Below are 25,614 nucleotides of genomic sequence, written 5' to 3'. Positions count from 1 at the left end.
TTCCTGAGGTTTTCAAGATGAGCAAGTATAACATTTTGAATAAAAGGAAACAACTGAAACTGTCAGTGACACTCATCTTTCCTATCTACATGCAGAGCCAAGCCGAGGAGAAAGGAAAACACAGCTGGGTGAGTTGCATTATACCTTCCTCTTCTGGAACTGCTAGCCAGCCCATAAGTGGTTTTGGATTAAGGCATAATAAATAAGATATAAAGAAACATCATGTGTTTTGTATTGTTGGATCTGAATAAAAGAGAAAACAGAGCCTTGGTCTAATAAGTAAGGACTAACAGCCACAGGGGAAAAAAGCACAGAAGAAATTTTTCTAGGAAGTGGATGAAAGGGAAAAGGAAAAGAGGGCCTGGATGCAGCCCTTCATTAAATCCCCTTTCCAAGCGACGGCAAAAGCATACGTTAGAAAACGCAAGGTGGGGAAGATGAAGTTTAATAACTAGAGAAAACCAACTGCTGGTGTGTGAGGAAATGCACTTACAAAATTCACCACTGAAGGGAGTGTAAATGACCCTATATAATAAAAGCCTAATATGCTAAGTGTCCATTCATCTGTCCAACCAATCAAACTGTAACATGCTAATGATATGCTAAGGCCGCTCAACCGCTCGCTATGATGTGCACTGACCACCAGGGGGCAGACGCTTCAACTGGTAGGTTAGCTTGCTGCTGGGGTCTGGCCAATCAGGCCTGAGCGAGATGGGCCAGATCCCTCCCGCAGTCCCTCCCCGCTGGCCAACCTCCCGCGTCTCTCCCCGGCTCCAAATGTGCACCGGTGGGGTTCCTCAGCCTGGCCTGTGCCTTCTTGCAATCTGGGACCCCTCAGGGAATGTTGGGGAGCTGGTTTCAGCCCCATCCCGCAGGCCAGGCTGAGGGACCCCACTGGTGCATGAATTCATGCACTGGGCCTTTAGTACTAAAATAATGGCTCTTTATAAGGACCCACGAAAGAAAACTTTCTGACATTTCACTACTGGAAACAGTTGTGCTTCACCTGAGAAACTGATTTGTTTTAAGGGTACCGAAAATCACATAATCAATCTTCTCTCTGCTCAGAGATAAACTTGTATCTCAACAACAACATACATGTATTAATTTTACTTCTGCCTTCATGTTCACTCTTATTTTATGGTGCTCTATGTAGTTTTATATATTTCCTTAATTAATTTCATAAACTGCCTTAATTTAATAGGGTGTCATATAAGTAAAAGGTTCAAGCATACATTAATAAAATAATGCAATAAAAATGCAATGAAAGATCATTTTAAGGTATGAAATTTAGGTAAGATATAAAATTAACTCAGAGAAATCCAGTCAAAAGCCAAATAAAGCTGTATTTTTATACTGTACAAAAGAAAATTTACATTCTTAATGTAACTAGATACAACTAGGGAAAAATTACACATCTCTTAAGAAACACAATATTTAACATCTTACATATGTTTCTGCATTGCAGACTAATAATGAATTTTATACATCTTTATTTACAATACCTTAAAATATTTTTTCATCTCTGGCAGATATATTTACAGGTCAACAGTGTCTACATTTCACATTTCAACAATCAACAATATTAACCGGTTCAGTAAGACAGTTAAGATAATGGCTTACATGCACCAATAAATATGATCTTAAATGTGCAGGTTTTTTTCTTCAGCTCTGAAAAAAAAACGAAGGTTTTTGCTAGTCCTAGGTTGAAAGAATATCAGTCAATAGAGATCATATTTTCTTCATTCATGCCTATCCTATTTAAATTTTCACCAGCACTATTTATTCTCTGAATACTTGGGAAGTTTATACCAAGCCACAGGTTGATGCTGGGTTAAAAAAAGAAAGGGGGGGAGGGGAAGAGCCGATATAAATGTACATTCCATAATCTTTTATGAAGCAAACATGTGAAAGTGGGATATTTTCTTTTTACTTGTCCATTTTGACAGAGATCAGATTACATAATGCTCAAGTAGGAAAAACTTCAGAAACTGTAGCTCTGGAGAGCCAATTATGGGGAAAATCATCTTTGCCATAAATACCGTTTCACTTAACCACTTAAACTGACTGTAAAGCCAGCTTTATTTTTAGAAGAATAAAAAAGATTCATTGTTAAACAGTTGATGTACTTATTACAAATATTTTAAAACACATGGAGCATTGAGCATTATCTCTCAATTCAGTTTGGATGATAAAACCCTCAAACCTATATTAATAATTGTTAGAAAGCCAATTTTCTTTCCCAGATAGCTGGGAAATAGTAATACATTCATTACTTTTAACTACCACCTGGTATTAAAAATTATAATATATAGAACCTGTTTGGAACATCAGTTAATATACAATTACACTTCATATTTTCCACAAAAAGATCACTATTTAATAGTTTAAGTAAATCTTTTAGTTCTTATTGGTCTATACATTTAAAAAAAGAGTATTTTAGCTTTTCATAACCCAATCATGTTTTTCTGCAAAGAAAAAAATATACCCATTGATCATATACATAAATTATGTAAACATGCCAATTTAGCCCATATCATACTTACTAAAAATAATTCCCATTGCCCATTTGAAAAGTGCATTTCCAGAATTTTCCCCTCAATTTTATTTTTTAAGTCACAATATCATACAATATACTAATTTTAAGAACTTGCTCCCTTTTTTATTCAATACTGATGAGCATTAGGAAGTATAAAATAAAAGGATGTTAAAGGATATTGCTGTAACTATATAACACAGGTAATACTAAAATGTATGTCTTACATTAATAATTTGCATTGAGACATGAAAATGTGCCACAGCAATATTTGGACTTAACCTGTAACTGGTACTTTTGCTGCAAGTGTAAAATTTGACATTTTACTAACAATAAGAAAACCTCAAATGGAATCTTGTAGCTACTACTGTATATCTATGTTCCAGATGAAAGAATAATTTAATATCTATTTCTCCCAGGGCTAAAAAGCAGTCCTTCATGTTAAAGTAGCCTCATTCCTTAACAGTTAGGTACTTTAACAGTTATATTTGGCTGATATATTTTCTTTGGTAAATTTTGTAACCAATGAAGACATAAAGAATTTCATCTCATATAATTAACACTAAGCTGTGGACACTCAAATACAACAAACCAGATTGATATCAATTATGAAGTTGGGGATGGACTACCCAATTAAGTTCATTTTGCTTTGAAAATAAAAAATATTTTTAAATAATTAACTTACTTCCAAATACACAATTATTTTTAAAAGATTTATTTATACTTTAAGCCACAACTAATTCTAATTATTTGGGTATAGTCTGTATTAAACGTGAATGTGCCTTCATTTGTAAACCTTTTCTCAAAATCCAAAAGGAAAACATAGAACTTACATTTCCGTACTGTGCTGCCAGGTTATTTCACATCATTCCTAGCTTTCTGCTAACATCTGTCCTGAACCGTCTGCTCTTGTATAAATTTGTCATGTGACCAATGGCTAAGACTACACAAATACTGGAGATTGAAGTTAGCAAAATTGTGTGGTTTTACGGTCAGATTTAGAAGAAATGTGCCTACAAGGCAGGGTAAGTTTTGGTGATGATGACTCCTCTAATTCTCATGGCTTAGGATCACCACACAAATTTCTGGCACCGTCAAAAAGCGAGTGTAGTTTAAGTAAACACTGGATGATTCTAGGAATAGGATTTTCTAAGAATGTTCAGTGCCAATATGATATACCCATGAGGTATATAACACAGGTAATACTAAAATGTATGTCTTACATTAATAAACACAAACACCTTGGCAATGGGAAAGTGTATCAACCTAGTAACTCATGATTTTACTTGCACTCTTAACAATTTTATATTACATCCCATCTTCTTATAATCTGGCAAATATGCTAATATTTAGAGTTTCAGTTATTAATAATATCTAGTTTTTCAAACAACTTATTTCTAAAAAGCACTTTAGAAAAATTAAAGTATTACAAATAAGGGTCGCAACCAACTTGGTGGTTTAAAACATGACAATAATCATTCAACTTGAAAGATAAAAAGTATCATGTTCAGACTATTTGACATAGCCATAGTATAGAAAAGTTGCTCTAAAATTCTTATAGATTTTCCAACCATTGGCATGACCTATTCAACATTTTTAAACTGAAAAATAAATACCTATGTGAAATATTGATTTAAAAAAACAAAACAATATTTACCTTGCAATCCAAAATCAGAAACGGAGGGATCTCCTTGCCAGTGTTTGTACAAATAGTGTGCTATCCCCTAAAGACACATACTAATTTTTTTTAATTTACAAATGAACATGCAGAGAATTAAATGAGACAACTGATTGTCAACAACTAAAGTACTCATAAATGGACCAATAACACACCTCACAAAATGAGGTAGGAAAAACTCCCCACTTCATTAAAATATTCACAAATATAGTGCAAACTAACCAATCTGAAAAAAGTTATTTTCAGTATTCCAGTGTCTAATAAATAATTATAATTCATTTAAAGCTACTAAGTGGAATGTTGGAATATAGGTTGAAAATATTGAGCTTATATAGCTGAGACTACCACATTTAAAACACTGTACATTGGATATACACTTTGAATAACATGACGGTCACCATTCCATTATGAATACAAAGGGAATAGTCACATAAGGGAATGTTGCTTTTATCTATCTGCTCTAAGCACAAGGAAGGTTCACTCTCTTTTGACATTAGAAATTAATGGAATTGAATTTAATCTTTACTTTGTAATCCTCCCTTGTGCAAAACAATTAACCTGCTACCTAAGTGACTGTGAAAGCTGGCTGATTCAAAAATTACTTTAAAATAGCTAGAAACACTGATCGAAGCCATTTCATTGGGTTTATTTTTGCATTTAAATAAATCCCCAGCAATATAATCAACTATAAAATGGCAGCATATACTGTTATGTGGCAGAAAATAGTAAGGCTTAAATTAGAATAAGAAAAATGTATCTATCTTTATACCTGTGGTATAGATACCTACATTTCCAACACTTCCCCATCTATATTTATTACTCTGTATTTTTCTGGATTTAATACTTTTCTTAATGTGCTGTATTCACCAACTACTAGTCCAAAGCTGACAGACACTACAGAAATGGAGAGTGTTACATAACACATTTACCATAGTACGAGTAGAGGGTGGCAGTAGGGCATTTGATGGGAGACAGGAGTTTTACTCTGGCTCTGCTTCTTGGTTATGTGACCTTGATTGTGTCACAACCTTTTTGGGCCTCAGTTTCCTGAGGATGGATGGGGGAGGGGAGTGTTGTTAGGAGACTAGCAAGGTTATCTCTAGGGTCTCTGTTAGTATAAAATTCTATAATAAATAGGCACAGAAGAGTAATTAGGAGGGTAGGGGTCAGGGTTTCAAATTACAACCAACCCCCCAGCCAGCTTCTAAAATGTTTATTTAAAAATCTTTCTTCTGAGTTTGCTTTTCACTTTACATTTTAGTTTGCTTTCTAGTAACATGATTTTAATTACTGTTATAGAGACGAGTTCCCCAATCCTTCAGAGTTTTCTTAATCCAGCCTGGTATAGATGGCATCAAATTGTTTTATTATAGAAAAAAGTATTTTCTCCCTAATAAGCTGTTCCACAGATAAAAGGACTTTTCCTTTTAAATGAACATTAGGAAGTATAAAATAAAAGGATGTTAAAGGATATTGCTGGCATATATTTTAACAACTATTGTACATCCAAGACATATTTTTAATTAAATCCAATAAATAATGTAGATGAATATGAAAAATTTCTTACAAAATTTGACTTACAGTTTGTTAAACTAACTCATTCCATTTAAACTATACCTTGCACAGAACATAAATCCTGAATGCAAAGTTTGAACTAAATAAAATGTTTTTTTCATTAGGGCCAAATCACATCACTTAAAAGAAACATAAATGTTATGGTTTATGCAACATTAATGGGTTATGTATACATACAAAATATATACATAGACATACACATAAATGAAATCCTCTAAGTAGAAAGTTTTCAAAACCAACTTTTCAGGTATAAGATTTCTAATAAACCAAAGGGAGATCTTACATTTATTAGAGCTTTTGCTGTAATTTGATATTATTTGGTATTTTTTGTGTGCTTTAACTAAAATCATACTACTGTTAGATGTCAATAAATGTTCAATTTGTTGCATTAAAAACAGCCTCCTAAGTCAAGTGGGTATTTCTGCCATAAAAGTAACTGACCTCCAGCAATGGCTAAGATCTCTCACCCTGGTTAAGTATAATGCTCTTTTCCTTTTATACCTAAACTTTGCTTTCCTTACTATGTTACAAATCTTTACACTTCATTTATTTTGGCTAATTTTTAATTCATTTATCTGACATCTCTTAGTTAAATTAGAAGGGATACCTAAAATATTGTCTTTGTGATATATACATATACACACCATATATACACACATACGTACACACACACACACATACAAATCAATAAATCTCTATCAACTTTTAGCTTTATCCTGGACTTTGGCAATTTCGTAGATACTAGTTCAGGTTCTAGTTTTCCATTTTAATATGAGATGAAAAATGTTACAGACCACCAAATGCAAATAAGCATCTAATTGTTTTTATATAGATTATAACAGAAAATCCATTTAAGAACAAACAAAACAAACAAACAAAAAACCTCTTATAATTAAAAAAAAAAGGAGGGGGAGAATTATAGGTCTGAAAAGAATAAGAGGCATTTTTCCAGTTATTTTATCAAAATCTATTATAATTTTAATTGGTAGAGGTAAATTTTAAACTTTGTTAATTACGAGAATACTTGCTTTCTATAAATTCAGTATATATTTCTTTCACAAAAGTAAAATAAAAATGTCTAAATATACAAAGCACTAATAGTTCTGATGTATTTTGTGGAAGGATAACACATAGTTCAAGTCACAATATACTGATTTTCAAAAACCAACATATTCTCTTCTATTTAATCAAGCATTAGAGCCTGAGACCCAGAAGAGGTCATAATGAAATTTTAACCAACCAAATCAGATTTTTTTTTAACCAATAATGCATTTTTGTAGCATATTTACCAAATGCTACTTTACATACATTCAACATTTAACTTACTGGCATGATTTCAAAGTTTTATAAAAATGAGAAACTTTTGCAGCTATATGACTAGAAGGTACACAAATTGCATTACATCAAACACAAAGGCAGTGTGGTCCTTGTAGGAGAAATCAAGTCAGTACCCCCTCGTAGAAATGTTCTATAAAAATGTGTCACATTGAAGTGTCAGTGTTTTCAGCCAATTATCTGTCCCTGATGTATTTCCTTGGAGTATATGATATATCAGGACTTCAGGTTTCTTAATCCAAAATATCTGACTGAATTTAGGTACATCTAGAAAGCAGCTGAAAGGGTTTCTCCAATAGTCTGACATCACAGAAAGTACTTGAGAAATCCCTCTCTTTACCTGAAGACGTACTTGTTCTACTTCAGTCATAAGCTCACAAAGAAAGAAAACCAATCAAAACTTCCCCTCACACACAAAATCCCATATAAGCTAAACAAAGACCACCCCTCCCGCCACAAAACCCCAGCACCAGTGTCAGTCATTCCTGGGAAAAAGAACATGCCCCTTGGATTCTCTGATTTGTTAGTTGTTCAAACTTGAAGGACAGAAATAACCTTATGTCCTTGTGGGGAGGAGGGAAGACATGTTAATAATGACTATAGAGCCATTGAGAAAGTGCATTATCAATTATTACACAATCAACTGCCCTCTAATGGAGGTGGCCACACTTGATTCAAATGCCTCGGTAACTAAACATTCGTATCCTCGAGATAAAGGAGATGGGAGAAAAAGAGACACTCATTTTAATAAAAAAGTGCAGAGTCTACCACCTTTCCCCATGCTTCTCAAGAAAATGATTGCACAGACTCAGAGAAGTCCAAAGTCATAGCAGAATCTCTGAGGCACTCCTGGTTAAGAGAGAAAAAAAATATGACCCAGTATTCATAGTTTATAGATTATGAGAACAAACCCGTTTTTGTGTGTGTGTTTTTAAAAGAAAGCCAAAGAATCATTTCATAGGGATCATATACACCATTTCCTCTAACATATCCTCAGTCTCACAGTGTTGAAATGGGACCGATCAGCCTACGACGGATTGCACATCACCCAAGGAGAAAGGAAGGCATGGAAAATGCAAACATTTTATACTGCTTCACAAACACATTCACAAGGAAGAGGTGAAGAGAAGATATAGGAAGGAGAAGAAAGAAAACATTATTGCTGTTTCCATACAAAATACAGTATGAACATACCTAAACTAAATCAACTCTGATTACGATGACCAGTATTTTCACAACGTGGGATGCAGTTTCTTCCTGCACAATGAAGTGTTCAGTTTAAAAGGTAAGCAGACAGGTGAGACAGGACGTCAAATCTACACCTGGGATATGAGCTGCATATTGAAACTTGGGGATCGAGACTGCTTGGTTAAGGGGGCGCCCGGGCTGAGGAGCTCTTTGCCTTCTCCAGCTTGACCTAGCCGGTCTTCCTGCAGACTGATAGTCGAGTATCGATTAGCATTGCTAGTGGCTAAATTAGTAACTCCCTCAGTGCCAACCCCAAAGCTGGTATTGGCTTGACTGCCATTTACATAGTCAAATGATTTACTTGAGGAAGCACTGGCTGTCCGGATCAGACTTACACTATTGGTTTTTGGCACCACCTGGCCGGCAGGCAGACTCAGGTGTTTCTTCATCGGTGTCAGCTCAATTGAATCTGCACTAAGATCAGTAGGTTGCTGTACATACTGCCTGCGAACTACTGAATCTCGGGGGCTTTCACTGGATTTGATGGGAGAAGCCGTTTCTTTTTCCTTGACTGAACGCCCAGTTGCTACTTTCCTTAAGCTTCCCCTCTGAGAAGAGGAGGATGGTTTGGTCCCAAGTGGCTGATTGCTGAGGGAAGCCCCTGATGAAAATCCTTCATCTGCATCATTTAGGTTTACCGACTCCTCTTCTCCATTTACCCCCTCAGCACCTAAAACACAAATCAGAAAGACTCAGCAATAGCCAAATTAAATAAGAAGTAGCTGTGAATAACAACTCGACTGACTTTATCTCTTGGGTAATGTTTGATATAGGTTGGCAAAGGCTTTGTTATCAACACTTCCCCTAAATAATTTAAGGGAAGAAACCTTAATCTACACAGAATTCTAATGTTATTCAGTTTATTTAGCTTTAATACTCCAACTTTTGTAAAATTATCCACAAATTAACGTAGTATACTATCAGAATTTAGGGTTATAAACAATTTTAGGTAAAATACAACATTTTGTCATCATAAATCTTTATAATACATCCTTATCAATTTGAGGTGATCATATCTATTTAAATAAACAAAATTTTTCCTTTCTTAACCCACCATAAAATAGACCCCTTTCTAATTTCAGTCAACCAGAATAATGCCAAAAATATTTATCTGTAAAAAAAGCCAAACCCTTTTTAACTACAATAAAAATTTATATTTCTTCAACAGTTCACTGCTTCTAAATGGCTTAACCTTTATGATGGAAGTAGTAAATTTTCTAATTCTAAGAAAAACTTTACATTGCTCCAATTGTATTCCTTATTGTATTTTGTCTTATGGACATATTTAATCACTGGTTTCCATATTTTCTTGATCAATTAATGTGAAGAAAATACTTGATTATCAGAGGGCAAGCTAGGGAACCAGCAGGAATATTTCAAAAGGATTTTTACTTCCTATATTATGTATTTCTGTACAATTTTAAATTTTTAGTTTGAGAAGTTCGTAATCACAAAATACTATAATGCCCGATTATGTTTCATGCAGAAACTGCAGTTAACAAAAGAATCTTTTTCTTTGGATTTTGTAAGAAGGGAAGAAACATATATATTTAGCTTGGGGTTTCCAGAAAGCCCAACTGTCTTACTGAAAGTATGAAAAACATTTTCTTAGAAAATAATACACTTGCTTCTTTAAAAACTGATAGTGGTTTGCTACATCATTAAGTATGTTTACCAGACTTTGAGAACTTTAACCTGAATCTACATGCAGATAGCAACATTATCGTTAAGGTAAAATGTTAGGAAGGAAATCTAGACAAATATTACCTTGTGATAGGGTTACCTAAGTAAACTATATACGAAATATTTAAACACAATCTTTATTTAACATAGTACCTGAAAAAATAAGAATATTTTCTTAGTTATATTTTCTCATAGGGATTAGTTATTTCCTTCCTTCAAAAGAAGAATGAAATAAGCTTTCCTTAAAGCAAAAAGCACCTTGTTATTTTTATCCAGCAGTTTAATAATCTTTAATCATCATGCAAAGCCATATGAAAATGCAGCTGACACCACTTCTCTCAATCCCTTGTTCAAAAGAATGTATCTCAAATAAAAAACTTTAAATTATATGTCCATGATAACATCTTAGCAATTTCCTTCAGTTAGTTTAAACAACTCCAAAATGACCAAGAAGGGTTACTGGTTCAGAATTGATATCAGTAATATAAAACCAGGAGTGAACAGAAATGTATTATTGGATATATATATAAAATTAGGAAAGGAGACTGAGAGACTTAGTGCTAGCTTCTGAATCTTGCCACATGCAGATCTGGTGCCCAAGCAATATGGCCATAAAAGAGAAGAAGATAACATAAAAGCCACCATGCAAGAGAACCTACTGATGTTTCATATACTAAAAATACTGTTTCAGTATAGTGGAACACTGACTATACTTTAATCACAGGCATCCTCAATTTAGTAATAATTTTAAATCAAGCTTTAAAAATCACAAAACGTTACTTGACAATCAGAATAAAGGTAAGTAATGGGCTCATAGTCTCAATTTCAACATACAATAAGTACAGTTTTAATTGTAAAACTATTTAAAACCACATACCCCCCAAAAAATGTTTTGTTTTGTTTTTAAAGGTCAATTACCAATGTTTATCCAAAAGCTCCAGCAGACTTCAGAATTACCAGAACTTTACATGGGTTTTGGTAATTTCCTTCCTTCAGTTTAAAAAAATCTCAAGGAACAAAAGGTAATTGTGTGGTGCTCTCCCTCTCCTGGGCTCGCCTGCATCTTTCCATTCCCCTCCTCTTTGCCCTCAGTCCCGTTACCTTTACCCTTCTCTCCCCTAAGCTACAAGGGCCTTTTCTTTCACCTCTGTAACTTATTTCCTGAGCCCATTTCTTCTACTGCTCATTTCTTCCATCCCTGTGATTTTCTAAATAACCTTTCATATTATATATGTACACACGTACATATATGAAGTAACTATGCCTTAGAACATATTTTCTTTCTAATATTCTCCCTGGGTGATAACAATACTATTGATGATCCAAAGAAGAAACAAGCAAAAAGAATTTTTTTAACCAAAAAGGATGTTTAACAAATTTTTCCATTATGTCTGCCTTTCCTTATAAATTTAGCTTCTACTAATACTGATTTAAAACTACAATTTAATCTAGATTAAAAGATAAAATAACTTTTGAGAAATTTCAAACATACTGAAATTTCAGACTCAATGAGAATGACTATACTCCACCCTCACAAACTGAAATTTTCTACTAGTGATAATACTATTTTGGTTCCTTTTTCAAAGTGTCTGACTTTGATCAATTGGAAAAAATGTTTCAACCTTATCCCACACTTTCTAGAATATCAAGTGTTAACATAGTACAACTACATTTAGCACAAATACTCCAACACTCCAACAATGGTAGGAGATGCACATCAAGTGGCTCACTTAGTCATCTAGAATGTTAAGAAACACCTGAAACCTATATAATTTTAGTAACCAATGTCATCCCAATACATTCAATTAAAAAAGGAAAACAAAAAGGAATGTTAAGAAATAGGATGTTGTCCCATTTATATCAACTTTGGATTCAACATCTATTCACATATTTATTTTTATGCCTTTATACAAGGATAAAAGATACAGAAAAAATGGAAAGGGAAGGCTGCATTTCTCACAGCATCTCTGTAAAACAGCACCAACTCTTTGGGTCCCTAGATCATGCACATGCAACACTGGTCAAGAAAGTAAGGTTAATCTGGGCAAGTGGACAGAGGGTAGATTTACATTCTTACTGAGCATGCTCAAATTTTTAATGCACCAAAGAGCAAGATACTTCCTTAAGGTGGAAGTAACTGCTTCATGTATGTTTGGTCTTTAAAATAAGTAAAAATATGGAACCTATTTTAAAACTACTTGCTATGTTTCATAAATTAAATTAATGTAAAGGCTCCAAGGTAGCAATTCATTCAATAATTAAAAAACGATTAGGCTACAGTTCCCTCTTTCACAAAGCCAACTCCTATGGCATCACAGGAAAGCAGCAAATAAACACTTTCCTATCAGGGAAAAGTGTTCTTTTCCAGGTGGTGGTGGTGGTGGTGGTGGTGGTGGGATGGTGGTGGTGGTGGTGGTACTGGGGCAATGGGGATTTTTGGAAGATGGGGGATGATTCTCATTTTGAGATACCTACATTGTAGAAACAAGATCTGCAGGATACCTGACCTCTAAATAATACATTTCAACTCTGTTTGGGTGGTACGTAAGATAATCATTATTTATAATAAATGATAAAATGTAGCGTGCACCAGGGTAGGACATTAATAGAGGAAAGATGTCAGTAGTTCACTGGTTAGACCCAGGCAACTTGACCTGAAGATTATAAAAAGCCAATCAATACCAGTTTACTCTATTAAAGATGTAAGAAATTTGTATTAATTGGCTACCCTGGGATTAGAGATAAAATTGCCGGCTCCACTTTAGTCCAATTTCTTAAAGATAATGTATTAATGTTTTAAAATTCTCCACACATATTCTTTAAAGAATAAATTATTATATGAATTAAATAAACTCACATTGACTAATAAGGCTCGTGTCCATTGTGTGCATTTTCCCTCTCCTCATGTTAGAATAAACATGCTCAGTAATGAAAAATTCCAAGCATTTGCAGACCTTTTGGAGATAGGCCTCTGCCTTGTTAGTAGCCATGCCAAGCTGTTCTTTGATTACACAGGGATGCAGACTCCAGGCCAGCACAAATGGTAACTAAAGATTGTACTTGACCTGAAACTAGGCATATGGGGGTTTGTGCTTTGCAAGGAGGAGCTAATGCACTCTGGGGTAGTGGAAACACATACTAGAATGGAAAAATGTTCTGCTTGGGGTTAGAGAGCCAGGATCCTTCTCCAGAAACTGCCTCACTGACTTCTGCCTCCTCATCTCTGTCCTACCCTCTGTGGTGGCTGCTGCTGAGTTGGGCTCCGGTGAGCCGTGCTCAGGGGTCTTGCGCATCAGCACCTCCCCCTCTTGCACACGTTTGGTCCCTAGGTCAGTGGAGCCGTGTTGGATCGGGGAGCCAGGAAGACTCGAGTCAGCCTCGTTTGAGAAGTCAAAGCCATCTGGGATTCAACATATAACATTTTAGTGCTTTTTGTGCTCCTCTCTTCTTTCTGAGCATTTTGACCCAGGCAGATAAGAGAATGTATAAATGGATATGATATAAACACAAACACTATTTATATAGTTACATGTGTGTGCACAGCATACACACACATAAGGCAGCAGGTGAACAATGTAAGGTTTGCAAATGAATAGGATAGAAAAACAGGAATCATTAAAATGGCAGTTAATTTCTCTTAGCCAAGACAGTTTGACTATTCAAGTACCATATGTCTATGAAATACTGCTGGATTCAGCACTTATTAAAAAAGGAAAAGCAGATAAAAATCTAAAAAACAATAATCATTCCTTTTATGGATAGCTTGTATTATACCATTAGTTTGGCCAGTTATAATTTTCTCCCATAATGCTCATACACGCACCTTTTTTCCCCAATTTGGCAAGAAGCTTAAAGAAACTTCTTTCCTATTGTTATTACTAGTTCAAAAAAGATAAAAATTAACTTGATCTTATTTTCTGTTTCAACATTCATAAGGAATTCTAAATAACATCTATTTTATTAAAATACATTTAAGTATGTAAACCATTTTAGTGCTACTTTTAGAAACTGAACAATTTTACTTTAATTATAGAGAGCACTATAATATCATGTGCTAATATAGTCTATAAACACAGTGATAAATTTAATTGAATCCATGAGTGAGCTATAGGGATTTTGTCCTCACCTTCTCTCCTCCATCTATGGCGACGGATGGAAGCTGTTGTAATTGCAGTCCGAGAAATCCTCGGCACTGTCGGAGTGACTTCCACTTTAAGTACTTTCTGGCCTTCTTGTGAAGAATCAGGAGCATCGAATGGTAATGAATTTTTCATGGCATTAGCAACCTAAAATGATAATGTAAGTCTAGACATATTTACAACCTATATACAATTTATACTTATTCTACACTTACTCATTTCCATAATTTCTGAATATATATTTAAAATGCATTTCTGAATATGTATTTAAAATGTACTATAAAATGTAAAAGTAGAATGTTTCAGAAATATTTCTATTTCTATTATTCTGTATTGTTCTAGGCAGGTTTTTAAGATGAGAATTTTTTTTTTTAAATGTCAGTCACCTTACCAATTTCTTGAAGTTATTGACTTTCAAAGAGGAAATACATTTCATAGAAGGAAAATTGTTTAATATTTGAATCCTGACATAAGAAAAATTAGAGTAAGTTTCTGATCCTTTAGGTAGTAAATAACATGCAAAATTAATCTCTGATTAAAATAATTAGCCTTTTCTCCACTCCTTTGTTTCATAAGAAATTTTTCCCAACATGTCTGATATTTTGTCCCAACACTTTCTGCCCTCCATAGAGGAGAGTAAAATATCTGGTTCAAGAGTAATTGCCATTGATTGATTTATGTTTCTTTTAGAGAGCCAGGATTCTTCTCCTGCAACAGCCTTACTGACATCTTTTGATTTTTATTGACTTTTTTTTTTTTATTGGTCTGTTTTCATTAATTTTTAGAGAGAGAGAAAAAGGGAGAGGGACAGAGAGATAGCCTGACGCTCAAACACTGTCACAATAGCCAGGTGGGTTTATGTTCCTTAATGGGGTAGTGCTCATCTGGCAAAGATCTTGAGATAGAGGATTGTCATTCTCCCTCCCTCTCCACTTGGACAAGGACAGGACAAGTAGAGTGTAGCAACCTAGATAAGTGTGCCTTCTCTACCAACCCAAACATTCTCTGCAGAGGGAGTCGGGGCCTGCTTTAAGGTCTATTGAGGGGGAGGGGTGGGAAGTTAAGTCTTTCAGTTTAGCCTTTATCAGTGTTAAAGATAATGCCTTATTTTTCTATTTGCCAACTATTTTATCTACTTACCATCGGCTCTAGATTTGAATAGAGAAAAGGAGTGTTACTTACTGGGTCCCTCAGAGATCCCCAATAATAAAGAACTTTTCCAGGACTAGAGATTACTAATCTCTTTAACTATATTGCCTTGAAAGTGCCCCTCTACTTAATTTTTAAAATTGTTACAAAGAAAAAAGCATGAATTTAAAGAGTCTCTCAAATGCAAAGTATTATTACTGTAATATAATTTTTAAAAATCTTGTTATCCATTCATTTTAATGTAAATGTTATAGTAAAATTAGAAATGATGACATTAGAAAAAATGGGAATTTAAAGTACAAAAAAGATAAGAAAATGGCTTTAAAAATTGTACTTTTAAATCACTGTAAGTAAAAGTACATAAATAATTTTTAAAATACCATTATAAAAACACTGTAAAAAGTTTAGAAAACAAAAAAATTGCAAAGAAATAAAAATCATCCACAGTCAAATCACCTAGATAACTATTGGCATTTTGTATGTTTCTTTTCTTTTTTCTTTTTTTAACATCCTCATTCGAGGATATTTTTCCATTGATTTTAGAGAGAGCGGAAGGGAGGGGAGAGACAGAGAAAGAAACATTGATGTGAAAGAGACACATGGATTGGTTGCCTCCCTCACGTGCCACGGATTGAGTCTGCAACCAAGGTACATGCCCTTGACCAGAATCGAACCAGTTAACCAACTGCTATTATGGAATAAACCCTTTTCCTCAATGATTTGGACTGCATCAGAGTTTGCATACTAATTTCTTATATCCTTGACAGGTACAGGTATGTTTAATAAAAAGTAAATATTTTCACTTACCAATAGTGGTTGAGAAAAGAGTTCTAGCTGAGCTCTATAAATGATGTCATCAAGGACTTCCTGGCCAAGGTCCCACTGTCCATTATACCTAAGGAGAAGCAGATAGTTTACTATCGTTAACAAATATCTTTAATATTCAACAACAACCTTTTTATTGTTCCAAGTCCTACTATTTTGATTCTTAAACAAGATTTTCACATCAATTTTTTCATCATTCCATTTCTAAACGATCCCACTTTTGGTTACAAGAACAAAATGAAGATTTCAGATATTAAAGTTTAGAATAGTTTATAGATGTCTCTTCACATAAATTGTTTTTTATCATGTATTGATATTTAGGTTAACCTATTTAATGCATTCATGGAAACCTGGATTATAAACTATATGGATAGACAGTTTTCCATTATGTTCATAGCAGTGTTATTTATAATAGCTAAGATCTGGAAACACATTGTCAATACTGATGAGGTGAAAGGACTGTCCTGCCTATAGTTTCTTCTAGGAGTTTTATGGTTTTAGGAAACGCATTCAATTCTTTAATCCATTTTAAGTTGACATTTGTGTAAGGCATAAGAGAGTGGTTCAGTTTCATTCTTTTGCATCTGGCTGTTCAGTTTTCCCAGCACCATTTATTGAAGAGACTATTCTTTCCCTATTGTCTATTTGAACATTGGTAACAGTGTTAAGTCTTAAAAGTTCTCATCTAAAGAAGAAAGTTTGTAACTATGTGTGGTAATGAATGTTAAGTAAACTTACTGTGGTAGTCATTTCACAATATAAAATGTCTCATCATTATGCTGTAGACCTAAAACTAAAACCTTATATGTAAATTATATCTCAATAAAAATTGAATTCAATAGTTATATTGTTTTCAAGTTTAAAATGTACATTAATTTTAAAAAGTACTAAGAAAAGTTCATATTAGAAAAACAAGGTAATTGGCCCATCATGAAACAAAAGATTTAGTGTTGTGTGATAAAGAAAAAAAAAGAGAAATATTAATTTCCCAAACATTAGGAAAAATTCACCCAATTTCAGTCCATCTACTTACATGGCATAATAAACCCCGGTGAGAAGTTGCACCATAAATTCGGGATCCAATACTATTCGACCACAGAGTTCTTTCCAGTGTTTTTCATGTTGTCGTGGAAACCCACTCACACAAACCCTAGAAAATACAGTATTTATCATGAGTGATTTCTGGTTTCATTGAATCAAATATTTTGCTTTTATAAATTCATTTATTCAGTTATTTGTTGCTCAAATATTTATTAAATACAGTCACTACTTACCAGTCACTGTCCTGAGCCTAGGTATACAGTTGTGAACAGGTAAAAATAAAAATAAAACCTGTGCCGTCATAAAACATACATCCTAGTGGACTATATTGATAAAAACAACTTTACTCAAATAGCCAGGACTTTCAAATTCATCCTTCTCCCTCTTCACAAAATAAATGCATAACTTTCTCATATTCCAAATTTTATCAGGATGAATTAGTGAGAGATACAGAAATCTCAAAGCAAATAAAGGGACATTTCAAACTACTGATGTCTGTGAGACCATTTTTAATCAAAATACCATAAACAATCCTCTACCTTCCATCTCCTTAGAAAATGCTTCCAGAAAATGATGCTTAATAATTATCAAAAATTGTAATGTACCTATATTCTTTTAATGAATGAATTTATTGGAATAACTCATGGTGAGTTAAGAGAAATATTTTCATTTTTAGTACATCATAGTATCAGGAATTTTTTTCAAATTTTAATTTACATATACATATTTTTGTAGCAGAGACATATAATTAGGTGATCAATAATACACTTTAAAGTATAAAATAGCATTATATTAGTAAAAAATATGTGGGTAAAATATAATGAAATTCAATTTTACAAAGAAAAATGAAAAATACAGGTTGGGGCAAAAGTAGGTTTACAGTTGCTCCTATGGAAAATAATACAATAATCTTATCTAATAAAGAGGGAATATGCTAATTGACCCACACACCGTTGCAAAGATGGCAGCACCCACAGCCAATAAGGAGGGAATATATGCTAATTCACTGCCACGCCCTCAAATATGGCAGAGCCCACAGCCACAAGATGGCGGCGCCTAGTCCCCTCAGCCCCACTAGGGCGCCTGCCTCCGAAGTCCCCCAGCCCCTCAGCCTCCCGGCTGCCCAGGGCCAGCCCAAGGCACAGGCAAGCCTCAGATGGCGGCTGCCCAGCTGCCCAGGGACACCCGAAGCTCAGGTAACCAGGGCCGGCCAAGGCTTGCGCTGCCGGCAGTGGCAGCTGCAGAGATGTGATGGGGCATCGCCTTCCCCTGATCACCAGGTCACCTCCTGCCCCTGAGGGCTCCTGGACTGTGAGAGGGGGCAGGCTGGGCTAAGGGACCCCCACTCCAGTGCATGAATTTTCATGCACCGGGCCTCTAGTTAATAAATAATAGTACAAGAATTAAACTTGTTTCACAAATTCACAGCTATAAACCTACTTTTGCCCTACCCTGTATAATGTCATACTATTAAAGAAAAGCTTGTTCATTTATTCCTCAAATGGCTGATGGTGGGTATCAGATCACTGCAGTATTTACATTATATACATTTAAAACACTGACTGGCCTGTGAATCATAGACTTTCAATTTTAAAAGATGGCTCAACCCTGGCCGGTTTAGCTCAGTGGATAGAGCGTCGGCCTGTGGACTCAAGGGTCCCAAGTTCGATTCCAGTCAAGGGCATGTATCTTGGTTGTGGGCACATACCCAGTAGGGAGTGTGCAGGAGGCAGCTGATCGATGCTTCTCTCTCATCGATGTTTCTAATTCTCTATCCCTCTCCCTTCCTCTCTGTAAAAAATCAATAATAATATATTTTAAAAAAAAGATGGCTCAGTGGTTGAGCATCGACCTATGAAGCAGAGATCATCGTTCAATCCAGGTCAGGGCACATGCCTGAGTTGTGGGTTCGATCCCCAATAGGTGGCTTGCAGTAGGCAGCCAATCAATGATTCTCATCATTGATGTTTCTATCTCTCTCTCACTTTCTCTTCCTCTCTGAAATCAATAAAAAAATTTTTTAAAAAATTGATCCAACTTCTATTTGTCTTATTATGTCAACATGGGTGAGACCTGTGATCTGTTACTGAAAATAATATCATTTGCTATATAAGATAGAATGAAAAATTATAATAAATATTAACTTAAAAAGCCAGAACAGTCATTTATAAATAAACTAGAGGCCCAGTGCATGAAATTCATACATGGGTAGGTAGGGTCCTTAGTGGCTGCTGGCTGCCAGCCGGGGCCTCCCTTCCCCCCACATCGTCCCCTGGTGGTCAGTGCACATCTAACTCCCAGTCAGTCAAACTCCTGCCCATGGGGACAATTTGCATATTAACCTTTTATTATATAGGATTTATCTGTAGATAGGCAATAAGTGCTTAAACAGTGTGTTCTCTTGATAACAGTATCTAGGTTAGAGATAAGAACTTTGTTAGTCATTAATTATGTTATTACAGGTAAATGAAAATAACAAACTTATTTTAAGATCATCTATAAAATCAAACTTACAACTAATCTAGATTGGTCTCCCTCTTTTTGAGTGTGGGTGAGACCTGTGATCTATTTCTAATCAACAGAACATGGCAAAGGTGATGGGATTTCTATGATTGTGTTATTTAAGAATGTAGCGCAGGTCTCCTTTCACTCTTCTACTTTGAAGAAGTAAGCTGTCATGTTAAAGGCAGCCTATGTTGAGAGGCCTACAGGGCAAAGAACTAAGACTGGTCCTTGGCAAAGAGTCAACAAGAAACTGAAGCCCTCAGTCCTACAACTACAGGCACTAAATTCTGCCAACAAAAGTATATAATTCCTCATCTGAGCTTCAGATAAGACTGCAAATCCAGCCAACATCTTAACTGCAGCTTTGTAAGACTCTAAGCAAAGAACCCAGCTAAGTCATGCCTAGACTCCTGACACACTGAAACTACCAAATAATAAATATGTGCTGTTTTCAGTGCTAAGTTTGTGGTAATTTGTTATGAGGCAATAGAAAACTAATATAGTATTTAACCCCTTTGGGAGACTCAAGTTTCCTCAAGTAAAAATCAGCTGAGCCATGGCTGGGTATCTCTGATGGTTAGAATGTCGTCCCAATACACCAAGGTTGTGGGTTCAATCTCCGGTCAGGTAACAGACAAGAAACAACCAATGAATGCATAAATAAGTAGAACAATAATTAGATGTTTCTCTCTTTCTCTCTCTCCCCTCCTCCCTCCCTCTATACCTCCCTCTTTTTATAAAAATCAATAAATAAAAAAATAAGAAAAAAAATCATTGAATAGGATGAACTCATGGTTCCCTCTGTAGCTGAAATTCTGTGACTCTAAATGTCCTCCATCTCCAAACTGATTTATATTACTTAAATTTTCTTTCTATAGTAAATATTTGAATTTCAGCCCAGGTCTGTCCAAATCATTAGAAATTCTGATTTAGTAAAGATTAAAGAACACAAATATAAATGAGACATAATTGATACTATTACTAATTTTCTTATACAAAGCAGAGGTAATAATTTGTGAAACATAAAAGAAAAAGGTTCACATTCCTTAAGACTTTCTTCACCTATGGCAATATTTACTCAAAGCTCTCAAAGTGATTAGGTATATCAATAAACCACCCTAAGATTAAGACATCTTTGCTTTATTTGATGTTCAGATAAAAAATACTTTTTTGATACTGAAATATTTCAAGATGTCAAGATGCTTGAGAGATAAGGATTCCTACAGGAATATAAGCTCCATGAGTCTTATTTACTGCTATATCATAAGTTAAAATAGTACCTACCATAAAGAATATGCTCAGTAAATATTTGTCAAATATGAAGGTTAATGATAATTATTATTCTCACCTGGAGCCCATCCGACAAAGAGACTGATAAGATGAAGCAGGCATATACACAATAGCAGAATTGTAACACAACATAAGAAAACTCAGGACTTCAAACCTATGAAAAACAAAAAGGAGTGAAAGGATTATGAGCAATCACTTCTACTAGACACTGTGGTAAATGGTTTCTTTATTAGATGGTTATAACAATGCCTTAACATTACTTTCATGATTTCTCAATGAGATTACTATAGCCCACTGTTCCTACTGATTGCATGATAAAATCCAAACTCATCACGGCACACAAGGTCCTTTAAAATCCACCCTCGCCGAAACCGGTTTGGCTCAGTGGATAGAGCGTCGGCCTGCGGACTAAAAGGTCCCAGGTTCAATTCCGGTCAAGGGCATGTACCTTGATTGCGGGCACATCCCCAGTAGGGGTTGTGCAAGAGGCAGCTGATCGATGTTTCTCTCTCATCGATGTTTCTAACTCTCTATCCCTCTCTCTTCCTCTCTGTGAAAAATCAATAAAATATATTAAAAAAATAAAATAAAACCCACCCTCAACCATCTTCTCTACTTACCCTACCTCCACTGCCTACCACATACACTATACTACATCAATATTCTCACCACTCCATGAATATGCCATAACCTTTCATAACAACTTGCTTTTATACATACTGCTCTTCCTTACTAAAACCTTAGAAAACTCGTGCTAAGGTTTCAAGTCCTATCTCAAATTGTTACCTCAGACATAAAGCTGTTCTTAATTCTCACAACTGAAGGAAACTATTCCCTTATCTGTGTAGCTCTAATATAGCATTTATCCCACTGAATCATCATTCTCCATCTTTTCTCTGTTTTACCCATTTGGTAATAACTTTAGACCCTGATATATTCATCTCTACCTCTAGTGTCCAACACAGTGTCTAACACATTGATACTATAATAAATATTTATTAAAGGGATTAAGAATGCTTTCCTAATCTTTACAATGTCTAAGAAAGTGGCTCCTAAACCTGGAGCAGATTATAGTTATTTAAGGACCTTCTGAAAAAATGTATTTCTGTATGTCAACCAAGATAACCAACAAGTCTCTGGGCAGGATCCAAGGGAATTTGTACTTCTAAAAAGCTTCCCATAGATGGTGAAATTCTTTGTACCATCTTTACAAGTCTGAAATTATTTCAAAATGAAAAGCTAAAAATTGAGTTGTAAGTCTGACTCGGAAGCAGTCAAATGTTCAGATCTTTTCTTTTTGTCTATGTTGCTTAGTTTATTAAAGATTTATTTTCTGAAATTTAAGATTTCTTTTCTCAAAGAAGAAAAAGGCACAACTGTGGTTTAGGGTGGGGTTTGGAGGGGGAAGACACCATACTGAACACAGGAATATTAAGTGAAACAAACCTTACTGGAAATCAAGACCACAAGCTCTCCTTCCCCACTTGGCCACCAGAATGCTAGCAGCCAGCCTTCTATTTACAGACTAGACTTTTCTCTAGGGAACCTGACCCTAAGAAGAAAGATTTAAAGATATGAACTTAGAAAGTTCCCCAACTGAATAGCCCAGTGGGAAGTTGTGAAGTTCATGGTCAACTAGCCCTATTAACGTGGTTAAAACTTCTCAATTTTTATTCTCCTACTCTTAAATATATGGGAGAGAAGACATCTGAGGAATTCCACTAACAAAAAATGAGACCAAAATAAAAAATAGAAAAGAAGTACAATTTAAAGGAAACAGAATATACAAAAAGGAAAAAAAAAAAACCTCTGAATAAGGCAAATTATCACCAATATTCTCAAAAATATAAAAAATGTTTCAAAAAAACTCCAAACACACCAATTAAACAAAATCAGTATTTTAAGGACCATTCAGAAAGCAAGAAAAACTTTTAGATATACAAAATATAATTGCAGAAATTAAAAACTCAAAAAAAAAAAGGACTGACAAATGAAGTTAAGGATATAAGTAAAGTAAAGCAAAAGAAAAAAGATATGGCCAACAAGAGAGAAAAGACCACTCCAGGACAATTATTACTGTCTGCAGTTTTTACCATTACCGGTTTTGTGCAGTGAATGTTTCCCTCTGAGGATGAAGATCACTATAAACAACCCTGATGAGGTCATGCTGACACAATGCCCCTTCAGTCAAAGCCATGGATCCAATTGTTGAGGGCTATAAAAATAAAGAAAGTATGAGACTGTGTCTCTAAAATGGAGTAAAAATCTGTATTACATAAAGATTTTTTTTTTTGTTTCAAAATAGGGCAGTTTCAGACCATTTCTTCTCTTTCAAAACCCTTTCCATTTTTCAATGATATATATTCTATGGCTCTTTTTGAAAATTATATACATATATACGTACATATAATTACAATTACATATATATAATGTATAAAAATAAACAAAGTTGCTGAAAAGACTAAAGGTTACAAACATGTACATTTCAATTTGTTTGTACTCTACAACATGAGCAGTCTTGGGGACCATACATTCATACTGTGAAGTTTATCTAACTTCAGGTAGGTAAGTACTCTCATTAATCCCATTCTACAATGGAGATAGCAAGGTGTAGAGCGTTATAATTATAAAACACAAATAATATTGAAGGCTATGATCAAATGTCTCTTTAATGGTGACATAATTGATTTCATGTTTCTATAGTTAGAACCATCCATTCATAAATGGTTCACTATCCTCCATTTCATAATAATTCACAGAACTTAATTAAAATTAAATTACTCAGAAATATTCTATGCTCAAATGAGTTCTGGGCTAAATAACAGGCATTCTATTTCCAACACAAAACAAAGTCCCAGAGGACATCATTAAGGGGGGAAAAAAGAGCTATGAGACAACAGGATACTGAGTGTTGATAAGAAAATGGAATATAATTTTTAGACTACTAGTAAAGCTTCTTTAAATGCTTTCCTCACGACTTTATGCACTAAAAGCCACCTGAGGCCAGAAGCTTGATTCAGAACACATATCCTTAAAGAGAGGAGGCAGAAAGAATTCAGCTCAACAGGAATCTTCTAACCTATATAATAAGCATTGTTCTCACATTTACCAACCAAATAAATATACGCAAAAATCAGAAGTGGAATGTTAGTGAACAGCTGTAATGCATCAACTAGAATCCTTTAAATGGAAATATAATCATTACAGCGGTAATATTCTTCTAAGTAGCCATTTTCCTAAAATATAATACCCCCAAAAAAATAAAAAATAAAATAAAAGCCAATCAAACATAGATGATTTCTAATTACTACTGAAGACTTAAAAAATTTAAAGACTATGGTATATCAACTTTAATTGAAAAATAAAAATGATTTAAAGAATATTTTTTAAAACTCATAAAACACTAATAAAAAAGATTAAAAATGATACTGGTGAAGAATACAAAAGAAACAAGAACTAGAGGAAAATTATCCATTAATTACTTTCTGCCTCTCTTGACAACAGCTCAACTTTATATCACTAACTAGAGGCCTGGTTTCATGCACTGGTGGGGTCCCTCGGCCTGGCCTGCAGGGATCAGGCCGAAACCAGCTCTCCGACATCCCCCAAGGGGTCCTGGATTGCGAGAGGGCAGTTCTCGGGTGATGCACCCTGGAATCGGGCTCCCTCCTCTCTGGTTCCAGGGTGCATTACCAAGAACCGCCGCTGCCAAGTCACCACAGCTTGGCAGCTCCTGCATTGAGCGTCTGCCCCTTGGTGGTCAATGTGCATCCCTGCTACTGGTCAGACAGTCTCTTAGCCTTTATATGTATAGATAACAAACATCTACTTTTAATAAGTAAACCAATAAAGATGTGTTAGGAATATTTATCTCTAGTAAGAAGCTGACTTTTTATCTTTATTCAGTATACTTTTAAATAATTCTACCTTTCCTTACTTACCTCATGGTATATTGAAGGCTTAGATAAAGAAGGGATAGTAAAAGACAGAACTTTATTGTTTCCATCTTTATCAGCAATTTCCTAGTTAAAAAAAAAAATACAAAGATAATGAAATAATCACAAGACTACTAAAAATAGTCATTACTTTCTTAATTTACCAAACATATCATTGGTAACTGAGGAAGATGTTTAGAAGTAGTAATATAAATAAAAAAATTGCCCAGCTGGCATGGCTTAGTGGTTGAGTGGACATCTATGAACCAAGAGATCATGGTTTGATTCCTGGTCAGGGCACATGCCCAGGTTACAGGCTCGATCCCAGTAGGGGGTGTGCAGGAGGCAGCCATCAATGATTCTCTCTCATCACTGATGTTTCTCTCTTTTTCCCTCTCCCTTCCTCTCTGAAATCAATAAAAATATATAAAAAAATAAAAATAATAAAAAAATAAAATAAATTACTACCCTAATTTATCTTTGCTAAATTAGCAAATTTGTACACTTTGGTGGTTGAATTATCCTTTGAGAGATTTCAGTGCAATACTAAGTAAATCAAATACAACATGAGAGCAAAGACATGAAGGAAGCAGGCACACAAATCCATTTTCATGTTCAATTTACACACAGGGCAGGGAGATTACAAGTGATTAGATCTTTAAGTAGAAACATTAG

The 25,614-nt window shown here is 34.8% G+C and overlaps 1 protein-coding gene across 9 annotated transcripts in view; it reads right to left on the bottom strand.

Annotated features, from left to right (window-relative positions):
- Window positions 1-1,326: 1,326 nt before the first annotated feature.
- HYCC2 (hyccin PI4KA lipid kinase complex subunit 2) overlaps window positions 1,327-25,614 on the bottom strand; it is a 45,610-nt gene continuing 21,322 nt past the window's right edge. For 5 of the 9 annotated variants that reach the window (XM_028153122.2, XM_054723547.1, XM_054723545.1 and 2 more), the window contains 8 exons: window positions 24,946-25,026; window positions 23,104-23,219; window positions 21,063-21,158; window positions 17,202-17,318; window positions 16,151-16,238; window positions 14,182-14,341; window positions 13,288-13,455; window positions 5,560-9,042 (listed from right to left, as the gene is read on the bottom strand). In XM_028153122.2, the coding sequence (XP_028008923.2) occupies window positions 8,441-9,042; window positions 13,288-13,455; window positions 14,182-14,341; window positions 16,151-16,238; window positions 17,202-17,318; window positions 21,063-21,158; window positions 23,104-23,219; window positions 24,946-25,026 (1,428 nt within the window). In that variant the 3' untranslated portion in view covers window positions 5,560-8,440. Of the gene's footprint in view, window positions 1,672-5,559; window positions 9,043-13,287; window positions 13,456-14,181; window positions 14,342-16,150; window positions 16,239-17,201; window positions 17,319-21,062; window positions 21,159-23,103; window positions 23,220-24,945; window positions 25,027-25,614 lie in introns of those variants that run through there. The other 4 variants (XR_008557553.1, XR_008557554.1, XM_054723546.1 and 1 more) reach the window with 4 other exon arrangements.

The sequence above is a fragment of the Eptesicus fuscus genome, chromosome 11 (genome assembly GCF_027574615.1).
Source record: "Eptesicus fuscus isolate TK198812 chromosome 11, DD_ASM_mEF_20220401, whole genome shotgun sequence".
Lineage (NCBI taxonomy): Eukaryota > Metazoa > Chordata > Mammalia > Chiroptera > Vespertilionidae > Eptesicus > Eptesicus fuscus.
Note: the sequence above shows the minus strand (reverse complement) of the source record. Positions and strands in the feature narration are given on the sequence as shown.